This window comes from Scomber scombrus, chromosome 1 (assembly GCF_963691925.1).
Source record: "Scomber scombrus chromosome 1, fScoSco1.1, whole genome shotgun sequence".
In the NCBI taxonomy this organism is placed as follows: domain Eukaryota; kingdom Metazoa; phylum Chordata; class Actinopteri; order Scombriformes; family Scombridae; genus Scomber; species Scomber scombrus.
In genome coordinates, this window is record NC_084970.1 from 15,691,504 (window position 1) to 15,714,919 (window position 23,416).

General features: G+C 42.3%; 3 protein-coding genes across 3 annotated transcripts; all 3 read left to right on the top strand.

The window, feature by feature from the left end:
* The first annotated feature begins 290 nt into the window (after window positions 1–290).
* Window positions 291–11,202, top strand: abcb10 (ATP-binding cassette, sub-family B (MDR/TAP), member 10). Its single transcript, XM_062421573.1, has 14 exons — window positions 291–1,156; window positions 2,016–2,222; window positions 2,329–2,531; window positions 3,610–3,744; window positions 4,153–4,299; window positions 5,205–5,340; window positions 5,472–5,567; window positions 6,198–6,407; window positions 6,517–6,596; window positions 6,763–6,943; window positions 7,847–7,890; window positions 8,076–8,110; window positions 8,314–8,372; window positions 8,501–11,202. The coding sequence occupies exons 1-14, from the start codon at window positions 697–699 to the stop codon at window positions 8,692–8,694; spliced, it is 2,187 nt and encodes a 728-aa protein (XP_062277557.1). The 5' UTR covers window positions 291–696; the 3' UTR covers window positions 8,695–11,202.
* A 4,261-nt stretch (window positions 11,203–15,463) lies between these two features.
* acta1b (actin alpha 1, skeletal muscle b) lies at window positions 15,464–19,637 on the top strand. The gene is made up of 7 exons (XM_062421583.1): window positions 15,464–15,539; window positions 16,470–16,606; window positions 17,213–17,537; window positions 17,913–18,074; window positions 18,499–18,690; window positions 18,789–18,970; window positions 19,148–19,637. Exons 2-7 carry the CDS (start codon window positions 16,478–16,480, stop codon window positions 19,289–19,291), a joined length of 1,134 nt encoding a protein of 377 aa, XP_062277567.1. The 5' UTR covers window positions 15,464–15,539; window positions 16,470–16,477; the 3' UTR covers window positions 19,292–19,637.
* Window positions 19,638–21,751: 2,114 nt separating this feature from the next.
* ccsapb (centriole, cilia and spindle-associated protein b) lies at window positions 21,752–23,205 on the top strand. The gene is made up of 4 exons (XM_062418549.1): window positions 21,752–22,103; window positions 22,196–22,300; window positions 22,665–22,885; window positions 22,971–23,205. Exons 1-4 carry the CDS (start codon window positions 21,752–21,754, stop codon window positions 23,151–23,153), a joined length of 861 nt encoding a protein of 286 aa, XP_062274533.1. The 3' UTR covers window positions 23,154–23,205.
* The last annotated feature ends 211 nt before the right edge of the window (window positions 23,206–23,416 follow it).

The window sequence follows — 23,416 nt, forward strand, 5'->3', positions numbered from 1 at the left end:
CAGGATATAAGATTTCTGCTAATATCCTATTATTTGGGTACATGTTTTTGTGACGTATATAGAAATTATTTTTTTTTTCTTTTTGGGTGGAAAGCAATATTATGAGTTCTGATTTTAACTCTTTTAAAAAACACACACAACTCGCTCATGGCTGGACGATAACACGATCTGGGTTCTCTTGGTTTTGCTTGGTAAAGTTGATATCAGCCATTGAAGTCCCGTCTGAGAGGAGCTGTAGGTCGGTCTGGTGTTATCATGACAACCGGGGTCACCTTTCCTCATTTAACCTCTGCTTTGGGGGGTTGTTGTGTTTACTTGTGAGAGTGTTTTTGGTGTAGGTCGGTCCCCGGCGGGTTGTGACTCCTCTTCAACCTCCTGCCGGTCGGATACTAGCGGCAGCTGACGGTGACAGCAGGGTGTTGTTAGCTGCTCGGCGATAAGAGATAAACCGAAGGAGGACGGCTGTCACTGCCAGATAAAACATACAATAACGGTCAAAACTCGACAATGTAGTGACAACAAGCTCCACAGCGGCTCTGCGATGTTCACGGTGCGTTTATACAATCAGCTGGGGGACTGAAATGTTTCTCCGAGTGGACTCAAGAAGAAAAACATCCACACTTGAACATCACTGAATACATTCGGTAAAAATCTTTATTTTTTCTACTTTTTCAACTTTGGTTAATATCTCAAACAATGCGACTTTTAATGCGCATGTCACGGTGCACACACGGAGGGCATTTACACAGACTAAAGCCACAACCTGTGGTGTTATGGCTGGACCACAGCCGGACCCTCTCTCCCGCCCTCCGGAGGAAAAGACAGCCGACTGGGTTCAGGTGTTCAGCTCCTCTGACACCCGCTTTACGCCTCTCCTCACCCGGGCCCTTCATGTCCGTCCTGCCCTGCTTCAGCCCTCTCAGAGGTCTCTCTTCAGTCTGCTCCTTACACACCTCCAGCCCCGCAGACAGAGCACGGACAGTCTCACACACACCTGTTGCCTTTAAAAGCTCCTCAGCAGCTTCCACTCCTACTCCATCCGGATCAGTGAAGACCCAGACAGACTCAGACAGAGACCGCACGCCGACCACCGTCCCCATGGAAGATGTCAAGAGGATTTTGCAGCTCGCTTACCCAGAGAGATGGAGACTGGCAGGTAAACTTCTGTACCAACATACTGACCCCCTGACCCCCTCCTTCTGTATACCTTCTCCCTTATATCACCACACTCAACTATATAGGTTTATCCAAACACACAGCTCATCTCCAGAGGGACCAGTCTCTAGTATTAACAGAAAGAAAGCCATCAAAATATTAAATGTTTATTGGTAAAAACTTACTTTGCACCATTTCAAGCACAATTGGCCATTTAAAAAAAAGAGTATCTGCATACTGAATTGTAAAGTTGCCTTTTTCAATTCAATAATCATTTCGGAAGCTTTAATTCAGTTTGGGGTGACTCTCCATTTTTTCCATTCACGGATCTGTTATCTATCTTGCACCTTGCCTAAATATAGGAGGGGACATGCTCGCAATGACCTTTATGCAGCATCATTTCCCATTACAACTCAGAGAGATGATTTTGATTTAGTGCACACAGGAAAAAGAATGAGCTAAATCTGATTGTTACTGTCAGTTTCATATGTTATAATAGTAGTTGTTTCCTGTTTTGTGAGCAGTTTTTGTTTGCGTTTTCTGTCAAAGCCAGACAAAGGATGAAATTACATTATGAATTTAAAAGAAATGTAGACTGGAGGATGTAGTCTTGACACCTCTCAGGTCTTCCCTCAGCTGCCTCATCTGTCTAACTGACAGGTGGATGCTTTTTTAAAGCTGACCTGCTTCTCTCAGCTGTTTCTTTTTTTACCAAAGTAATTAGAGTTTGCTGGTACACTTTTTCCAGTGAGACTTCCTTTTAGAAATTCCAGCCCTGGTGTGTTTTTCTCCACAATGTTATCGTTGTATTGATTTAAAATGTTGTTTTTTTGTCTTATCTTTTCCTTTCTCCACCCAAGCTGCTCTGGGCTTCCTAACTGTCTCCAGTGCAGTAACCATGTCAGCTCCATTTTTCCTGGGTAGAGTTATTGACACCATTTACACCACTGGGGCAGACACAGGGACCATGACAGCCTCCCTAACATCGCTGTGTATCATGCTGTCTGGAGTGTTCCTGTGCGGCGGGGCAGCCAACGCTGCCAGAGTCTACCTCATGCAAGTCTCAGGTGAGACCAGGAGGGAGATTTACTCTACAGGAGCACGTTAAGAAACACTGACACCCAAAAAAGCAACAAAAGACAATCGACTAACGCCTCTTTTGTCTCCCTTCAGGCCAGCAGATTGTTCGTAATCTCCGTACTTCCGTCTTCTCCTCCATCCTCAACCAGGAAGTGGCGTTTTTTGACAGGAATAGGACCGGCGAACTTATCAACCGGCTCTCTGCTGATACAGCCGTGGTGGGCCGCTCAGTCACTGACAATCTGTCAGACGGCCTGAGAGCTGTCGCCCAGGCAGCTGCTGGCGTCAGTATGATGGTGAGTAGATCAGGTGTGATCGGTCAGGGCAGTATTAAGAGAAATCAACAGGCATCCTTTATTATGCATTTCTATATTGAAATGATTGTTACAATATTAAACTACTGATCAAAATGGAATATATTGAACTTCAAGATTATTATCATGAATTAAGGACACACTAAATGTTCTGTTAGCCTGTGACTAATTTGATGATGACCTAAATGAATGATTGTCCGTCTTACTTTTATGAACAAGGAAGCGTGTAAAATGTGCTCTTAACCTAAAATGTCATGTTCTTGCAGTCATAAAAGTCCCAAATTGTTGGTCACTTGGAGTCAGTTGACAACAGAGTAAAATGTGTGTGTGGTGTTGTGCAGTAATAAGGAAGCAGTTATAATTTTATGAATGTCTTTTGTCTGCATCTTTCTGTATTGTGCTGCCAGTTTATGAGCTGAGGGTTTCCCTGAACTCTTCGTAAACTGGACTGTAAGAGTGTTTGGACACAGGTTTATGGAAAGACTTTATCAATACAAGGAAGTGAATAGATTCATTTGAAAGACTGCCACACCTCAACCACACTCTGTTAGTAATTAGAGGGACTAAGCATTGTGTGTGTGTGTGTGTGTGTGTGTGTGTGTGTGTCTGTGTGTGTCTGTGTGTGTCTGTGTGTGTCTGTGTGTGTCTGTGTGTGTCTGTGTTGCAGAAGGAAGTCCACTTACAGTTCTGATCAGCAGGAGGTTGTTCAACCTTTATTATCTTTATGTTTAGCATTCATGGACTGCACATTTGTTGACCGACAGGTTCGATAGCTCTTTACAAAATAGGAATTTCTCTAGTTTCATCTTTGACAGCTACAAGACAAAAAGTTAGAAAACACAATGCATGCTCTTCACAAACCATTTGTTTTCCTTACAAGGAAGTCAAATGATTTCCTGGTGTGATAAAGATTGAAGCAAGTGATTGACAGTAATTGCTGTAATTACTTGTCAGAGCCATTTGGTGGGAATTTCAGGTTTATTTTCTCCAGCTTGTTTTATCCCATCTCTTTTTTGTCCATTAACTCTACTGCTTTTTCTTCTCTCTCGTCCTCTTCTAGTTCTACGTCTCCCCCACTCTAGCAAGCTTCGTGTTGCTAATTGTGCCTCCTGTAGCTGGTCTTGCTGTAGTCTACGGCAGATACCTGCGCTCCATCTCCAAACACACTCAGGATTCGCTCGCACAAGCCACACAGGTACAGTAAACATAAACACACGGAGTAAAGAGCTGAGAAGAGTGGGTGGTTTGGGTACGGGCAGGGGTTTGAACACTGTTAGGATAATGTTTTGTGTTATGATTCAAATTTTAGCTGTTGGTAGTTGTTCAACAGCAGGGATTAATGAGTTGGTGTTTGGTAAAAGGATGTGGTAAAAAACAAGGAAGTTGTGACAAAATAGGATTGCAAAGTATCTGAGTCCATAAAGCCAGTCTATTAATAATGTTGCCTTTTAGATGATTTAGCTTTACACTGAAAACAGGAGTTCATATTAGAGGTATCTCTTGTGTATCTGATGAAATTGCTGCATTGGCTGATAGAGTAAAAGTTCTGGATTGATAATCAAAATTTCAGGCCTGATAAAATTGTTTGTGTGTTTGTGAACAGTTGGCAGAGGAGCGCATCAGCAACATGCGGACAGTGCGGGCTTTTGGTAAAGAGCTGTCAGAGGTCAACTCGTACACACAGAAAGCAGATCAGGTCCTCAGCTTGGCCAGAAAGGAAGCTGTACTACGGGCTGGCTTCTTTGGAGTGGTGAGTCTGCGTGTGTGTGTGTGTGTGTGTGTGTGTGTGTGTGTGTGTGTGTGTGTGTGTGTGTGTGTGTGTGTGTGTGTGTGTGTGTGTGTGTGTGTGTGTGTGTGTGTGTGTGTGTGTGTGTGTCACCTATGCAAACCAAATCCACTGTTAGCAAATTACCTGTTGCACAAAGGCTTCTTCTTTAGTCTTTTGTTTGAGGATTGTCACAATACCACCATACCTAACATGTTTGTATATGACAGATGTTTCACCATAAAAAGTGTTATCCAATCCCCCACTGAAAACCAGACTTATACACTTAGTTTGACATCTATGTGTGTTTTTCATTTTAATTTATTGCTAAGGTAGGATAACATTAGTCTTTTATTAACTATGTCCATAACTGTGAACAAACTATTAAACACATTTCAGTCTAACGCAGGTCATCAGCACCATAAACTGCAGCCTGCAAATCTACCATAAAATGTAATCACCTATCTAACCCAGTGTCAACAAAAACCATATGCTGCATGACGAGTTAATCAGTCATTGCAGGGATTTGCCAGCTAGCTGTATCTAATAAACTGACAAATCAATGTGAAGTTCTCAACTGATTATTGATAACTGATTAACAAATGTTTTCTCTCTTTCTGCCTTCAACATTGTACTGCTGGTGTCAGTGTGTGTAATCTACCCCATGCTGTTTCTTTAATTGACACATATTATTTGTGAATGTTTTCAGGTGATTCATATTCCGTTTTGTCTCTATTCACGCTCGGTGAACTTGATTGTAACACAAACTGATATCATGAGATACTGGTGGCTAGACTGCCCAGTTAGCTTGTCCAGCTGGTGCCCATATAGGCTGTTATCATTTTAATCATTTGAATGTGTGTGTGTGTGTGTGTGTGTGTGTGTTGCAGACTGGTCTCAGCGGTAACATCATGATCCTGTCAGTGCTTTACAAAGGAGGCCTTCTGATGGCCAACCAGCACATGACTGTGGGAGAGCTCTCATCGTTCCTCATGTACACCTTCTGGGTTGGCATCAGTGTCGCAGGTAAAACACTCTCACACATAGATTATCGCAAACTTTCCTATTTTATGAAACTTCCTTATCCGTGCTGTTAATGTCTGAGTTTGGTGTGCTGGTCATGTCGTGGCTAAAAGCTCTTTCTGTGTGATGTGCAGGTCTGAGTTCATTCTACTCTGAGCTAATGAAAGGTTTTGGTGCAGGAACCAGACTATGGCAGCTGATAGACAGAAAGCCTGAGTTTCCTCAAAATGGTCAGTATTCACACACACAGGCAGGAGACATGTGTGTATATAACTTAAGTGTTTAGAAAACAATAATATTTTGAATATTCATATGGCATAATTGTAAAAAGTGTCCGGTGGGGCATTTTACATCTATATTTTCAACATTTGTCTATAACTAGATGTAAAGTATATATTCACTGTCAGTAGTTTAATCTGTAACTGTATATAAACAACTTTCTTAGGTTTACTGCTTGCTTGAAAAATGTGAAGCTTGTATCTATTATTGCAAAACACAGAAGTCGGTATCAAACCATATTTGTTTGCATTTCTTTCAAAGTCAGACAAAGTATGAAATGAAAGGATGAATTCAAGTGAAACATAGCCTGGAGGATGTACTCCTAACACTTCTCAGGTCTTCCCTGAGAAGTCCCAAAAATCTCTTTTCTTTAAATTGTACCTATATTTGTCTACTCATTAAATAACCATCATGTACAGCTCACATTTTATTATGTAATGACATTTGTGTTACATACAGACAATATGTTTTTTTGCCTCGTATCCTTCTCTGTGTTATTCCTTTCTCCTCATGTTTTATTACTGCATTAAATCAATCAAGTTTGTCAGATTAAACTAAATAACCGACCTGTTCCTCCACAGAGGGTCTAATTCTTCCTTCAGACCAGCTGAAGGGCCAGTTGGAGTTCTGCGATGTCTCCTTTGCCTACCCGACCCGTAAGGAGGCTCCCATCTTCCAGAATCTCAGTCTGCTGGTCCCCTCTGGCACCATCATGGCTGTTGTGGGATCCAGCGGGTCTGGAAAATCAACTCTGGTGTCACTGCTGCTCAGGCTGTATGACGCAGATGCTGGTGAGAGCGGGCTTGTTTCATCTCCTCCCTCAACCATAATCTGGTAGTAAAAAGTACAAGTCTATGTCAGGTGGTGGTTTTAACTCTGTGAATAATCTCTCTTCTCCAGGTGTCATTACTGTAGATGGCCATGACATCAGAGATCTAAATCCCTATTGGCTCAGAAGTCACATCGGGACTGTCAGCCAAGTAAGAAAAGCATTTACCACTATTTCCTACAGTTTTATTGTTATAGTATTTATAGGATTTCAACTCTTCAGTAGTAAGAAGACATTTTTGAATTCACATTTAGATAGCTAGATAGATAGTATTTCTTTCTCACATGGTCCCTCTCCTCCTCTCACCTCTCTCCCAGGAGCCGGTTCTGTTCTCTTGCTCTATTAGAGACAACATAGCGTATGGTGCCGTTGATCAAGACGCTGTGACCACAGAGGACATTTACAGGGCAGCCAGAGTGGCCAACGCCTACGATTTCATCCAGGCTTTTCCTCAGGGCTTTGACACTGTGGTGGGGGAGAAAGGAGTGCTGTTGTCAGGTGAGTGACAGATGCAGAGACAGCATTCCTGTACCTCTAACGGTCTGCTTTCCTCCAGTTCTAACAGGGTTGACAATACAGATGATATGTTTCTTATATGAGCCATCGATGCATTACATACATTTTCGTCTGGTTTTCACTTTCACATGGTTGTAATTACATATCCAGTTTTGGAAGGGATTATTGTTTATTCCTTTTAAAGTTACCATATCAAAATGTATTACTTGATCAAATTTAGTTTCACATTTTAGAAAGATGACATATTTCGGCGGCTGTGGCTCAGGAGGTAGAGCGGTCGTCCGCCAATTGGAAGATTGGCGGTTCAGTTCCCGGCTCCTCCAGTCCATATGTCGATGTGTCCTTTGGCAAGACACTTAAACCGTTGCTCCCGTTGCTCTGCCAACGGTGTGTGAATGGTTAGTTTCCGTCTGATGAGCAGGTTGGCACCCCTGTCATCAGTGTGTGAATGGGTGAATGAGACGTAGTGTAAAAGCACTTTGAGTGGTCATAATGACTAGAAAAGGGCTATATAGGTACAGTCCATTTACCATTTACCATATTGCCTACCATTTCTAAATCTTTTTAAAAAAACATTTTTTTAAATTGATTTTTCAAAACGTGCACATATGTAAACATAAAAAACCCACAAGAAAAACTACAAAAAAGCAACAAACAAGACAAATCAAAAAGGGGAAAAAGAATAAAGAATAATGACAGCACTGTGGGTTTTTTATTTTTGGCCACTTTGTAGAATTATGGTTAATTATCTTTTATATTCAGAACATGAAAAACCATAAAAACCTTTCTGTTAAATACCTGGCCCTGTAAATAACTGGAGACAGAATTTTAAATATTTAATTGTAGCCTTTATGTTTGTGTTTAACCTGTGTGTTTGTTTCTCAGGTGGTCAGAAGCAGAGGATAGCCATAGCCAGAGCTCTGCTTAAGGTAAGTACAGCAGCACGAGTGTTTTTACTGCTAACCAACATGCAGAGAAAACATAACCTGTCATCAGCAGACAACAGTTGTCAGTCATGAACCTGCATGTTCCCGTCATTTCTCATTGTCTGTCACCATTAGCATTTTAATTATTCTGTTCACTAAAACACACCATTTCTGCTGTCTGTCCTCAGAATCCTAAGATCCTGCTTTTAGATGAGGCTACAAGGTGAGAGAAACAAAGACACGATTATTTATCAAGAATAGTCGTAAAAATATTTTCACTGTCTGTATCTGCGTAAGTGAGTTTGAAAATGATGATAAAGCCTTTAGAAACTGTTTTGCATTGCGGTTTCTTTAGAAATGCACTCTTGAGTACTTTGTAAAAGAAAGCTTAAACAACCTTTAAAAATCAACCCAATCTTTCCTCAGCGCGTTGGATTCTGAGAATGAGTTTCTAGTCCAGGAGGCCTTGGAGCGCCTGATGGAAGGTAAATAAATCTATTTTCTTTCTCTCTCTTTTAAATTGCACTCACACAAATATAATGGAGCTGAAATTAACTACCCTCTTTTTTAGTCCTCCTTTGATTATTTCCTGCCCTTCTCATGCAATCAACAGGGAGGACCGTCTTGATCATCGCTCACCGTCTTTCCACCATCCAAAACGCAAACGCTGTCGCCGTGCTGGATCAGTGTCGTGTAGCAGAGTGCGGCCAGCACACAGAGCTGCTAGGCAACAGGCAGGGACTGTTCAGAAAACTGATGGAGAAACAGGCTTTTCTGCATGAGGAACAGAAACAGGCCCTGCGCTGAGAGGAGACGAGTGGATAAAAAAAGATAGAGTGAATAAGAGGTGAGATTAATAGTGAGTTTTTCCCCAGAAGGGGTTGAAATGCCCCCCATGCTGAGAGACAGCAGGGGTGGGGAATATAGGATTTTCCTATTATGATAGATGCATAAAAGCTGAAGCACTGGAGAGAGGGGAGATGGGATTTTCTTAAATGCTGCAAGTGTCCTTTCACTACTGACAGGACTATGTAGAATAACATTAAGAGGGTTTTTTTAAAAGGACACAGAAATCTACCGTGAAGTCCTAAAAACTGAAATGTGCATCAGTTAGTTTGCTAGAGATAGTTTGTTTTGAATAATATGTAACTATACGCTGAGGGAGGAATTCAGACAGAGACACTCGTCACACTGGATGCACATGGCCAACATGTGACTTATGTTACTGTCACTGCCACAGTTTTAGGGAAAAGTCCAAATTATATAAATGTGACAATATGAGTCTGGTGCAAATCATAAATCTCTTTCACTCTCTGTCACTGTAGGATTTTCATAACTAAACCAAAAACAGTCTGGTGTGGCATGTTGAGCACTGTTAAATGTGTATTTGTGTTTATGTATTAGGGTTGGTTTTTTTACTTGAAGCTCACACACAGAGCCTTTTACCGTCATTTAAGAGTTTAAACAAGCCAAATGAAGCAACTAAACATGGTGTTTATACTGTGGGCCGAACACTATTCTCACTGTTCTGATTGGTTGGCTAGTACAATTAGACTCAGTCGCTCTTCAGTTTTTCTTTTGCTGGAATTTAACTGACAGTCCTGAAACTGCATCTCATATTCTGGTGAAACAACAGAAAATGTGCACTGTCACTTAAGTTGTTTGAGGCTCCATAAGCAGCCTCCTTCCTGGAAGAGGAGGAGGAGGGTACAGAAGAGATGTCATTAGAGCAGAGGTGGTGGTCTGTCATATGTTTGTCATGTTCACTCCTCTTGTCCAAAATCAAAATTCTTTAATCATTTTATCTTCTGTCCGAAAAGTTGACCAGCACAAATCTGAATGTAATTTCAGTCAGCTTTCCTGTACGGTGTTTGGCACTGACTGAGACTGTGATATAACTGCACCTCCATGCTGGTGTTTACAGGATGTGTACCTAGCCAGCATTAAATTCCATATAAACAGCTCTGAAATTTCGTAGATGTTAGCCACAGTGCTGTTGAGCCAGGTAAACATTTTAACTGGCTTCAAGAGACAGACTAAGAAGTCAAGATTCAACTCCGTAAATATTTAGCTTGTAAATGCCCACTTCACCTCTCAGGTGGAGTGTAGACAGGAGGTTTTTTTCTTGTTTAGCAAACATGTAAATGCTCTTAATCTGAATTTCCCACAGCCGCTAAATATTGGGTTGTTTCTTGCACTGCAACTGGAAATTTAGCCACATGTTGATGCTGAGGTTTTTTTCTATGAACCAAAAATTAAAAGAATTCAAGGACAAACTTTTTTGGTCATTGAGGCTGAGATTTTTATGACGCAGCTTGACACAGTTTTGAGACTGCATTTAACAAATGATGGACTTTTCAACTTTTCTGATCCTCTTCTGAGTGAAGTCAATGTGTCAGAATAGTTTGTTTCTGAAGGCTCATTACTCATATTTAGATGGTATGGCACATCAATCAACTCAAATGCTTGCAGAAATATTATACCATAAAATCAGATAAACATCATATATTCAACAGTATTTTCCCATAACATTTATCTTCAACCATGTGATTAAGGGGATCAAGCTGCAAACTTGCAGGGTTATACTAAGGGTGACATTTATGTGTTGTATTTATAAACTTGAATCATCATGACTGTCAGTTTTCATCAACTATTTGAAGGCAGTTATACATGGAAAACTCTCAAAACAGTGTTGATAGGATTTTAACAAGGGACAAGTGTCAAGATTAATCAATACAGCACCAATCATCCTTAATTGACTAATGCTGTAGAATCATTATGGTGTCTGTATACCATAGTCATCACTCTGGTTGTGTATACAGTAAATATATATTTATGTATTACAGTGTATAGACTATATGTCAGCAGAATTAATCCTCTGCGCTCTCTATCAGTTAATATGTTACAAGATTATTTACAAGATGATTTATTATTGAGAGTTTGCCCTTTTTTCAGTTTTCTATATTTCTTGTTATTTCACCTAAAGGGCAACTAGTTTTTTTTACTTGAATCACAAAAGATTTTTATGGATTTTTCCAGACATGTTGTGTGTTGAGTTTCCTCCCCAAAGAAATTGGTAATTTTACCAAACAATGTCCATAAAAATGTGTCTGTAAAGATGAATCTGCGCCCTCGACTCACCTCTCACTCCAGACTAAAGTTAACTCTGAAGGTGTTTGAAAGCTCGTCAGATGATGATGAATCTGTGTCAGACTGTTTTGTCTGTTTTTTTTAAGTGTATGTTATGAGTCCTAAATAATATATAATACTAAAATCATGTATAATAGATTTTTAACCATATTTTTGTTTGCTAAATTATTGTACTTCTATGTAAAAGAATAAAATGAAATAGGTTTTATTTGTCTGAAGATGGCTTTGATGGTTCATTCTGCTTAGATACAACTATATATCCATTTTTTAAATACTATAATCTAGATCACATTTATTCATTCACTTTTACATTCACTGTTGTAGTGTTTTTTGTTTGCTGTCTCATAAGAAACCCTGTGTGTCCATGCAGTGGTTTGGGCTATCGGTAGGTGGCGCTGTTGTTTCATACTCTGAGCAGCCAGGCTCAGTACTCACAGCTCACTCACTGCAGATTGGTGGGATCAATGTACATTCAGTCCATCATACCAAAATAATACCTCATGGTGATGATATGAGTAATGTGTAGTCAGCTGTTGGGAGGTTGTGTTGAATGTTGACAGTGTGGTGAGCTTCTCATGCCTGAAGCTGAACTGTTCCAGCAGAGGGGACAGTGTGCAGAGTCCTCTGCTGGCACACAGACAAGATGAATGCAAGTGATACTGTTTTATCCTCTCTTGGAGGTGCTTGTGTCACACATTTAATAGTCTATCGAGCTCAATCAAGTGTACATCCACTAGTTCAGACACTTAAAATAATATTACACTTTATATTTTGTCGTGAGACAAAAAAAATAAGGTCAGACACAGGCACAAGAGGCAGGGCCATGCTGTAAAATACAGCTCAGTTAGAAATATTTCATGAATAATACGGTTTCTGTGGAGAGTTTTATCTCTGTCTGTGATCATCAAGCTAGCAGCTGGCTCATGTAGCTGAACAAGTGTTGCTCGGCTCTGCGTGGGTTTCCAATTCCAGCTCCATGTACTGCAGCTCCCCTCACTTTCATCTGTATGCACCCGCTGCTATTTGAGGAACTACTAGAAATGAGGTTCTGAGCTTTTCATTACAGTACTACAGAATATATTGGTTTATCACTTGAAAAAATTACACAAAGTATTATTTTTTTCCTCATTAAACTGTCTGGGACCCATAATGTGCAGTTAGTTTCCTGGACCAAAGTGCATTAAGTTCAAACTGTATAGGATCATGCTGCATTTTAGTTCAGTACAATCATGCCTCCATGGATGGAAACCATGCAGAGGAATTCAGAACACCTCTAAGAAAATTAGACTGAAAAACAACCCACCACGACACGAAAAAGAGGCACATCAGAGGTGCAACAACAGATTTCATCTATGATTTGTATGTAAACATACTTGCTCGTCTAGGATCATGCTCCCACCTTTGCCTCTCTGCAGTGTGACAGTACTCTGAAAAGGAAGACCCTCCACTACAAATCAAAAGAAAATGTAATTTGTCTTTAGCATATGGACAAGTCTAACTAAGACAGTGTCACCCATTTCAGTGCTCTATTTGATGTTGGTCTTCATTAGGAGGGTGCAGACTCGGCCAGGATCTTCTGATCTGTGCTGAAACATCAGTCATTCACTAAATACCAGATGAATACAGAATTTGTGCTACTTGTTACACCTGTCCATTTATAATCTCCTCAGTATCAATAAGATCATCACTGCATCACAACTATGATAGAAAACGCATTAAAATCTGCAACAAGAGGTCTTGTCTGTTGGCTCTGTGAGAACAAGCCTGCTGCACACTACCACACTTCAAAAGGCAGGACTGGTTCCAGTGAGGCTTGTGCTATTCTTATACTTATTCTGACACTCTCACCCACTGCGCTCTCAGGAGAGATCTGGCTGAAAGACATCTAACTGAAAAGGTATCGACGTAAACAGCTGCCTATTCCACAACAACTTACAATTTAAAAAATGTTTAAATCCACCTCTCTGTAAATTTACTGGCTAAAATGATCATGGGTAATTCATCTTCGCTGCAGCAGTTACATCACAAAAAACTAAAAGATACTAAAAGTTACTCTCCTCGTCCAGAGTCTCTGCCTCTCCTTCAGCTGCCTGGTTACATACTTTCTGACAGACTTATTTTTCCTGCCACCTGCTACACACGCCCTTTCACCTCCCTCCCTCTCTCTCTCTCTCTCTCCTACCCCTTCCCCTCCTTCTCCCCCTGACTCTCCTCCCCCTCAGTCCCTCTGACCTCCCCTCACCTCCTCCCCCTCCCTCTCCCTCTCCTCCCTCTCTGTCACTCCCCGACAACTGCCAGCCCATTTACATTTTAGGCGTTTCACTGGCCCTCTGATCCAAAATGGCTCACAACAAGTGCATAAAAGTAGCTCAACCTTGCTGTGCTGCCCCCTCACTCCCATACTCCCTCCCACAACGCACAAACACACACACACACACAAACATACACACACACACCTGCTCATGCACACCCATGGAGGTGTCTACATGTAGCCCTTCCCATTTTTACTCATGCTCCTTCTAAGACTTTGAAATTTTCCTCCCTCCCTCTTCTTACTCTGTTTTTCCTGGAATATTAATGAACAATGCAGTGCTGACGTTGCATTTCAGCAAAGTACAAACTGAACATTTCTGTTTGAGTAGCTGATTCGGTGAGGAGCCTTAACATCACTTTTTTCTTCCAGTTGTCCCTTTCTATAAATTGGTGTTTACTCAGGCAGTGAATGTGTCACACCCTACCACTTGGAATCCATTCTGTAGATTTCTGTTGCTGCTATAATGAGAACCCAGGTCATGAAAGGCTATACGTTACCATCTCCCTCCATCCCCATATGAATCCAACTTTGAGGATATAACATGAGGCCTCAATATGGTGTGTGTACCAAGAATTATGTTTTATTTATTATTTGTTTGTTTGCATTCCTTCTTGTAAAACATATAAAAAGCTGTTTGGGACCTAAAGGTAGTGACAAACACGTATAATTCATGTCTTGAATTCGAAATTGTGTTATTATGTATTTGCTTCATAAAATTCCACATGCTAATTGATTTTTTTTCTTATTTTCTACTTTATGTCTTTGTAATATTAGTTGCTTTCATCATGGACCGAGCACTCACTAACTGTCAGTTCTCATGGGGGGGGGGCCTTTCACTCTTTCTGGCCTTTCATGTCGCACAGCACATGCTATAACATACATGCATGCAGGTATACACATACACACACACACACACACACACACACACACTATATTTCTTGCTCCCTTTCCCACTCCTGCATGCACACAGGCGGCAGCTCCCCTCCTCCATTAGAGTTATAATTAATCCAACTGCTCCAGTGACAGTGCAGAGTACCCCCTGCAGATAAGGTTTCAGGTGTTGGCTGTTTCAGTGGAGATCTATGAGCATATCAGGCCATGTGGTCTGCAGGACAGTAGATTTCCAATGAAATTGTCATTGTATATATTTAAAAATATATGCTGTTCAATTGAGAAAAGCGATTCCCAGTATGCAGTCGCTTAATGTTGAAGAAGAAGACATTCCCATTATGTACACACCAATCATCTTAGTAATACACCTTTTTTTTTAAATTATAACATGTTGTACTTGTTATGGTGAAAGATGCATTTACAATATATATTTCGTTTTAAAAATGATCAATCTATAGGTTGTTAGTATAGGTACAGATTTATGGTCTACAGGGAGAAGGTCTGCTGCCCTCCAGATTTTTCAATGCAACTTTATGCAACTCAGGGTCACTTTTCTACAGCATTTAATTAAATCAATTACAAATAATCTGCAGTCAAATAATCTTTCTGGAATTTGATGGAACTGGAAGTTCATATATTTAATGGTTTATATGCAGATTTTCCTCCCTACGCTTTAGTGTAGTGATTGTGTGTTATCTTGTATTGATCACTATAAGGTAATTGAACTCTTGATTGGCACGTTATGGCTGCTGCTCCTCCCTGGTTGACGTGCAAGTCAGGAGTTTAGGGCCTGGCTCTCACTGTAGCCTAAATCTGTTCAGATGAGGGAAGCATTTTCCCATTTTAAGGCTGGATGAGGCCTATAGCAGCAAATCTATAACCCTGCTTGGTAGCAACTGGCGTCTCCCCTAGAAACCCCCCAGTGGCCGGCGCGCTCCTTATACGGCCCTCGAGGTGGGACCGCGAGGCTCCATGGGAGGTCAAAGCGACAGTTCCATATATGGCGCGCGCTCTCTCCTTGTCGGGGGCGCGCAGCGTCACTCCTGATCCTCCGCTGAAGCCTGACTGAGGGGGTCCCTCCTTCCCTTTGCGGGGCGCGCAGCACCCCCCACCCACTCCTCATCCTCGGCCTGTCAGCATCCTAATATGGCAGAGGGTCGGGATGGGGGCCAGTGCTAGGGTTTGTGAATGGTGGAGGTTGGGTATATAAGGTGGACGGGCAGCACAGAGGACCGTAGCTGGTTCAGCAGTAGCACTGGTTGGGTTGTTCTCTCCAAGCCGCAGACACTCTCCTAAGGTAAGAAACCCGCTAGGACTGACCTGCCTTGAAGCCTCACATCCAGGTTAGGAGACCAGACTAGGCCGTTATCTGAACATCACTGGAGCATCTACAGGAGCAGAAGTCAGGCAGGACCGCCAGAGTCAGGCCGCCTAGGACCAAGATTACTGGCAACATGCGAAACTCCACTGGAAGAGAGGCTAGACTGTAGGAGAAGCCTGCAACTGAAGGAAAAAAGGAAACAACTTTAATAATAGTTTAGATCTGACACATGGTGTCAAGGAGATAGAAGAAGACAGGAGAAACTCTAATCAGAACTTTCTCCAGGTCTGGAAATTGATAGTGAGGTGAAGCAGATGGAGTATGGTGACTGTTAGAATGATCCCATTCAGCACCTTTACAGGTGTAACATTGAATCCTGAAAATATATTGATGATGCAATTCGCATCCAGACTAATCAAAAGCCAATTTGCCTAACAAAAATTATAGAGCGAGAGAAAGCCTGTATATTTAACCGATTTAGCACCAATTAGATCATTTAACATTCGCATAGGTTTAATCTTTCTAAATTAGAATAGCCTAATATCAAGAACAGATTTTAGTGGAGACTCACCAAGTTTAGATAGCTTTTTGAAGAAAAACGGTACTTTAGTTCCTTATTGTTGACGTTTAATGTGATTGTATAGCTCTATTCAAGCAACACGTCATGCGTCATGGCTTGATGTCAGTGTGCCTTGGATAATCTACATTTAACTCAAGACACTGACCTGATTATATCCATGCTCCAGTAAATTTTACAATATATTTTTGTCTTAGCAATCAGGACACAGTGTTGATTTACTATAGGAACAAAAATGTGCAACATTTCTGTCACATACAGTATGTTTGACACTGGATTTCATGTAATGACCTGAACTCCTCTTCTTCCTCCCCTCTCTTGCGCTACAGAAGCCATCATGTGTGACGACGATGAAACTACCGCTCTTGTGTGCGACAACGGCTCCGGCCTTGTGAAAGCTGGCTTCGCCGGAGATGATGCCCCCAGGGCCGTGTTCCCCTCCATCGTCGGCCGCCCTCGTCACCAGGTAAACACCGGAGAATACCCCTATACAATAACAAGAGAGGGTAATTGGAAATACTGAAAATAGTTTATCGAATGCAATCATTCTGAGAATCACACCTCAGCCAATTAATTATCCAATAAAGAGAAATACAAATTGACATAAAAACTATTTTTACTAAAATATTTTGGACATTCTTTCAGGCAGGTGTGCACTATTTTGGCAGAGGTATCCTACTGTAGTGACTGAGACATTTAACTTAGATAGTTTAGTGTGAAATTTTAGCTGTTTGAGCATTTACAAATTAGGTGATAAGGGGTGATAGGTGATAAATTAGGTGTGCTGTGATAGGGGATGTATCTTGAGTCATGTAGTTTTGGCTCCTTTTACAACCAGCAATGTGGCCTTCGTCTCTTTGAGACCAAAATTAGTCACAGATAAATTGACTGTCACACAATTGCTCTCTGTGACCCACGCTGTTATTTCGCACATTTATGGCACGGTCACCATGCCGTTTGCTCAACACAGTAAAGACTTTAATCTGGCCAGAGGAAAGGTCATACCTCAGTTTGGATTATTTCACGTCCCGCTCTAACCTTTCCATTATCTCGTCCTCTCTTCCCCCTTTAGGGTGTCATGGTCGGTATGGGTCAGAAGGACTCCTACGTCGGCGACGAGGCCCAGAGCAAGAGAGGTATCCTGACTCTGAAGTACCCCATTGAGCACGGTATCATCACCAACTGGGACGACATGGAGAAGATCTGGCACCACACCTTCTACAACGAGCTGAGAGTGGCCCCCGAGGAGCACCCCACCCTGCTCACTGAAGCCCCACTGAACCCCAAGGCTAACAGGGAGAAGATGACCCAGATCATGTTTGAGACCTTCAACGTCCCCGCCATGTATGTGGCCATCCAGGCTGTGCTGTCCCTGTACGCTTCCGGCCGTACCACCGGTAAGACTGACGACAACAAACAGCTGCTCCTCATCACATATGCAGCCTCCCTAACACACATAACACATCGAGACAGAGTGAAACTGATAAAGCTAATAGATAAAACTACAATACAACACATACTGTTAACAGCCATTAATGCGCCATTTCACTAGATGTAACAATTTTACGCATAACTTACGCACAGTCGTCTTGTCTTCCTTGAAATACATATGTCCATTTTATGGAGCGTATTATATATACACTGGGTGTGTCTTTGTAATTGACTTTCCAGCACCCACTTTAGCCACAATTTTACACAAAAAAACATATATATTTTTAGACTCCTGGTCGCCACTCGGACTTAACGAAATTCTTCATCTTGTCTCTATCCAGGTATTGTGCTGGATGCTGGTGATGGTGTGACCCACAACGTCCCAGTCTATGAGGGTTACGCCCTGCCCCACGCCATCATGCGTCTGGATCTGGCTGGTCGCGATCTGACCGACTACCTGATGAAGATCCTGACTGAGCGTGGCTACTCCTTCGTGACAACCGGTGAGGAACTTAAAAAAACCCAAAAAACAACAGAAAGAAAAGAGAAAACCTTTGGCCTAGAAATAGAAGGAGATTTTTATTATTAGCATAATTTGATATACTACTTTATTTAGCTTCAATTTGGGCACATAGTCTAACCAAAATTGACAGCATCCTAATTAACAACAGCAAAAGAACCACGTAATGACAGCCGAGTGCAAACACAAAGGCTGAATGACAATTTTTTGCCCGTGTGTGTTTTAAAAAATATATAATAACACGCACACTGAAAATGATGTAGCTATAGTAAGAAATTCGTTTCAGCATTAGACATTGCTGTAGTACATTTTCTATTACGCACAAGGTTACTGTAAATTGCGGGGTTTCGGGGCTCCCCTGTTTGTCACTCTGAGTGAAATTAACTCTTCAACTTGTCTCCCCACAGCTGAACGTGAGATCGTGCGCGACATCAAGGAGAAGCTGTGCTATGTGGCTCTGGACTTTGAGAATGAGATGGCCACCGCTGCCTCCTCCTCCTCCCTGGAGAAGAGCTACGAGCTTCCCGACGGTCAGGTCATCACCATCGGTAACGAGAGGTTCCGTTGCCCTGAGACCCTCTTCCAGCCTTCCTTCATTGGTACGCCTGATCATCTTTTATTTATCTCAGAAACACAGAGTTTGTGCAAAGCTTTCGACTTGCCCTCATCTTAACCCTTCTTCCTCTCACCTGCTCAGGTATGGAGTCTGCTGGTATCCATGAGACCGCCTACAACAGCATCATGAAGTGCGACATTGACATCCGTAAGGATCTGTACGCCAACAATGTCCTCTCCGGTGGTACCACCATGTACCCTGGTATTGCTGACCGTATGCAGAAGGAAATCACTGCTCTGGCCCCCAGCACCATGAAGATCAAGGTACTTATAACATAAAAAACAAATATAAGAGCTAAATACCTTACAATGTAAACCCACATGTAAACATTTTACGCATAAATGGGTCATTACACACATATTGAAGAAAAAATTATGATCAGTGTAAGCCACTGGAACTTTACTTATCCTCTTTGTCTCCTCCTCCTCCTCCTCCTCCAGATCATTGCTCCTCCCGAGAGGAAGTACTCCGTCTGGATCGGTGGCTCCATCCTGGCTTCCCTGTCCACCTTCCAGCAGATGTGGATCTCCAAGCAGGAGTACGACGAGGCAGGCCCCAGCATTGTCCACAGGAAGTGCTTCTAAATCCTCCATCTTCTACTCCTGCTTCTCCATCATTATCACCACCAGCTATCTGGAGATCAAGCGAGGAGGAGGATCAACCTATGCGACACAGCAACACTCTGCTGTCAATGGACTGTCTGTCTGCGCTGTTGACATTTTTATGCATTTTTTTATCGTTATAAAATGTGCATATTTTTATGGCTGTCTGTTGTCTGTGTTGCACGGTGAAAGGCTGTGAAATACCACCACTGAACCATGCATCCACCCAAAAACCTTTAATAAAAAAATAAGAACAACATGTTGCCCAACACATGTGAATGTAAGTGTATATACATAATGATAATTTATTAAAGTCCATTATTTGGTATTTTTGACCCCGGTCTGGTTTTTCTACTAGATGATAATGGGATAAGGTGAAAAACAAAAGCATATGAAAATGCAAAAACTGGAATGTGAATGATACCTAACATTTAAAAGGTGCCATACAAAAATAATTATTTGCCTTTATATCCATACAAAACAATGTCACCAAAAATACTTACTTAAAATACCAACAGGAACTGGGGAAGATTGGGAAAAAAATCACCAAAATAATAAACTAAAATAAGGCCTTAAAAAGCCCTAATTGACTGCTCCGTCAGCTACAACACAATGACACAATACAGCTTCCCCATGAATCAATCAGATTATTTGATAGGGGACAACGCACATGGTTGGATGAGTGACAGGGTCTCTCACTGTCCCTTCAGCCACTGCTGGTCGGGGGCTGCTGGGTGACAGAGGAGGTGAAAGGAGACGCCTTCAAACTTAAACAGTCGGACTCTGACTTGCCAGGAATGTGCCAAGGCAGCAGCAGCAGCTCCGCTTTTTAGACCGGGCGGATCAGTAGCATGGGTCACCCGACACCCCACCCTCAATCCTGTTGAGCTGCCCTGCACGACGCACAGCCCCGGCCCCCAGACCATCTTTAGACAAAACTAGACCCCGTGTACAGTGGGGCATCTCCACAGCCATGCCTTATATGCATACAAGCTCACCAGGTTGTCTGGGTGTGGGTTTGAGTCTGAGCTAAAAGCACAAATGAGCGTAAAGGGCGCGTCTGGGGCGCGCACCACCCTGTGACATCATTTCCAACAACCCATTGACCTGTTATGTATGTTAATACACGTTATAATTGGCTTTCTTTGTATTGCTAAGACAATTTAGAGGAAAAAGTGCATACATTTTAGAGCCAATACGTAGGCTAATTGAATAAGCAACAGGTTTGCCAACACAATTAAACTCTTTCATGGAGCCAGTCAGTCAAAAAACAATTTAATTAATTTACTTTTTTTCATTGTATTCCGACATCTGATCTGATAGAATTCATTATCAGCCAAATGCTTTATAGCGGCCCTGGCCACATTCCTTGCATCCTGGCGCGCCCGGGCCACCTGTTGCTGGTGTGTTTGGCTTTTTAAAAACGTCTTGAAGCGGGCGGAGCTAAGAGACGCAGCCAGTGATTACGACAACCACCATGAACGCCATCTGTCCTCCTCTGCTTCCGTGAAATCCAACCCCGGTGTAAGTATACTTAGCCTAACTGTACACCAAATTAGACTCATGCGATCCTGAAGTTGTGCTGTGGGGCTTTGCTGTGATGTAGATGAGGGACGGTGGGTTGTCAATGAGCTGTTACATATATTCAGCCATGTATGCGAAAGCTGACAGGCGATTATCGACACTACGTATTACCGTATGATTAACTGACACCTATAAATAACACCGACACTTATTGTCACAAGGAGCTGAGATAGATCAGCAGGCAAGCAATTAACAAAAGCAGCCCAATTGCACTCTAATACACGTTTACAATAAAAAATGGCGATTTAACATGGGGCTATGTAGAAGAGTGTGTGCGTGGAGTATTTCCTCATTAAAGAAGTGAGGTTGTAATAATTTGTAGGAGTAGTCTGTTTGCCTGCAGTGTTTTCATAGGTGACTGCTGTTTATCTGTAGTATTCAACATCAGTGCATTAGATCATTTCAGCCAATCAGAGGAGGGGTTGACAGCAGCGTCCGTTACGTCATAGAAGATGTTTCTATAGTAACGGTCGGTCCCACTTTCAGCTGTGTCTGGGTACCGCTGCTAAACACCGAACATGTTCACCGAGCACAAGTCCCAGGCTGTGATTTCTTCAAAACAAGGCGTTTATTTTCCTCCTCGGCCGAAGGAGGCAAGCCAATCCCGGGTAGAAGCGGAAGTAGGCGGGCTCTGTAGCCTCCAGCTGCTCCGCTATTGGTTTTAACTGCGTCTACATTATGTTTTAAATGTCTGGCGGCGAAGAGCTGCTTATGAGAAAACACACAAAGGCAACGCGTTGTCTACGTTTATGTTAACCGAATGCTTTGATATTTAGTAGTTAAATATATCTTACAAGCTTGTAATAAGGCTGTCTTTTATGCTATGTGGTCAGTTTCCAAAGGGAGAAGAAGAAGAAGATGGTGACCAAGAGGATCCGCTCTGAGTACATGAAGAAATTCAAAGACCCCAAATGGGAGACCTACACCAAATGTTACGAGGAGATGCTGAAGTACAGACTGACCCGCAGGCTGCTGGAGCAGACACACAACCCCTGGTTCTGGAACGGCTCCGACAGCGACTCGGAGTCTGGAGGAAAAAGCCCTCCTCATCATCCTCCTCATCCTCTCAGCAAGAACCAGGTCCGATGTGAGGCCAACACAGAGGCTGAGCAGGAGGAGAGTGAGGGGTCGAGGACGGAAAGACTTGTACCCAGGCTTCTCCTTCCAGATGAGGGGGAGAGTGTGTCAGCTAAACAACCTGCACTCCGTGGTAACAATAAACTGTACATATGATTAATACTGCATGATATTGGGACATATGCTTGTGGTTTGTTACTACATGAAGTAATTCACTCCTCTCAGGTTCCCAGCTAGAGGGTGCCAGAGAGTCAGGAGTACCAGAGGAGGAGGAGAAGGAGGAGAGAGGGGAACAGAGAGCCAGCAGCACTCACAGAGCGCTAGACCAAGGTAATTCAAAGTAGAAAGTACTGCTAGTACTATTTAGTAATACTACAGCTGCTGTGTGGTACTGCTATTGTAAAGCTTCCAAAACACACTCTCAAAAGGCTTCCTGTTAAAAACACTCTGCAAACTTGACAAGCAAGAAAACATGTCAACAGAGTAAAACTGAAAGTCAGCACTGGCCTGATGTGAATCACAAGCAGGCAACACTGCAGGTTATAACCGCTGAATGTTGGAGCCTCACTGTGCAGAATGATGTGTGAGCAGGGTTTGACACTCGAAGGCTGTTTTCAAATTCATGTGTTGAAAGTGGAAAGTTTCTCTGAGGTCATGATCTGTGATGTTAACTTTCTGTGATTTCTGCTTGCAGAGGGAGACCCTGGAGTTCCCCACCCACAGCGGAGCAAACCCCCTAAAATGTCCAAAAGAACTTGGCGATCCCAGCGAGTCAGGCCTGCGCCAGCCCTGCAGCCCAAAGAGGAAAGTAAAGACAGCAAACATCCTTTTGCTCTATACGGTTCAGGGGAGAAGGACGCAGACATTGCAGGCAGGAAGACACACAACGTGGGCCCTTCCGCTTCAACTACTCAGGTATTTCTGTAGATCTGTATGTGACAAGCTTTGTTGTTACTGAGCAAAAGCATCAATAGGAACTGACCTTTTATTTTTCTTGTAGATCCACGAGTCAGCTCTACGTGCTAAGACCAGACGGGAGGTGGAGCGCCAGATCCAGACTCAGAGAACAGAACGGCGGAGAGCCAAGTCTGCTGATCTGGACAAGGCCAAAAAGCTGGTTCAACCTGAGTTCAACCCCTGGCTCACTGAGTATATGCGCTGCTTCTCAGCTCGCTCCAGATGAAGTACACACACACATATTCAGCTGAAATAGTTGCATCATGAAGATGATTTCTGATAAAACAAAGACATAAAGCCATTATTGCCTAGCACCTCTAACTTTAAAATATCACTTTAATAATATAATATAGATGTACAAAAGCTCCTAAACGTTTGTCACTCTCGCATTCAGGATTTCTAACTGACAAAACCTTGAATATTGAAATTCACTGTGTGGCTTATTCCCCAAGAATTGTACTAACATGTTTTGTATGAAAATCAATTTTA

Coding starts and splice junctions, on each gene's coding strand:
- abcb10 (XM_062421573.1), top strand. CDS start 697: ATGCGACTTTTAATGCGCATGTCACGGTGCACACACGGAGGGCATTTA. Junction 2,223..2,328: donor CTACCTCATGCAAGTCTCAG/GTGAGACCAGGA, acceptor GTCTCCCTTCAG/GCCAGCAGATTGTTCGTAAT. Junction 2,532..3,609: donor CTGCTGGCGTCAGTATGATG/GTGAGTAGATCA, acceptor GTCCTCTTCTAG/TTCTACGTCTCCCCCACTCT.
- acta1b (XM_062421583.1), top strand. CDS start 16,478: ATGTGTGACGACGATGAAACTACCGCTCTTGTGTGCGACAACGGCTCC. Junction 17,538..17,912: donor CGCTTCCGGCCGTACCACCG/GTAAGACTGACG, acceptor GTCTCTATCCAG/GTATTGTGCTGGATGCTGGT. Junction 18,075..18,498: donor CTACTCCTTCGTGACAACCG/GTGAGGAACTTA, acceptor GTCTCCCCACAG/CTGAACGTGAGATCGTGCGC.
- ccsapb (XM_062418549.1), top strand. CDS start 21,752: ATGGTGACCAAGAGGATCCGCTCTGAGTACATGAAGAAATTCAAAGAC. Junction 22,301..22,664: donor TCACAGAGCGCTAGACCAAG/GTAATTCAAAGT, acceptor TTCTGCTTGCAG/AGGGAGACCCTGGAGTTCCC. Junction 22,886..22,970: donor CTTCCGCTTCAACTACTCAG/GTATTTCTGTAG, acceptor TTTTTCTTGTAG/ATCCACGAGTCAGCTCTACG.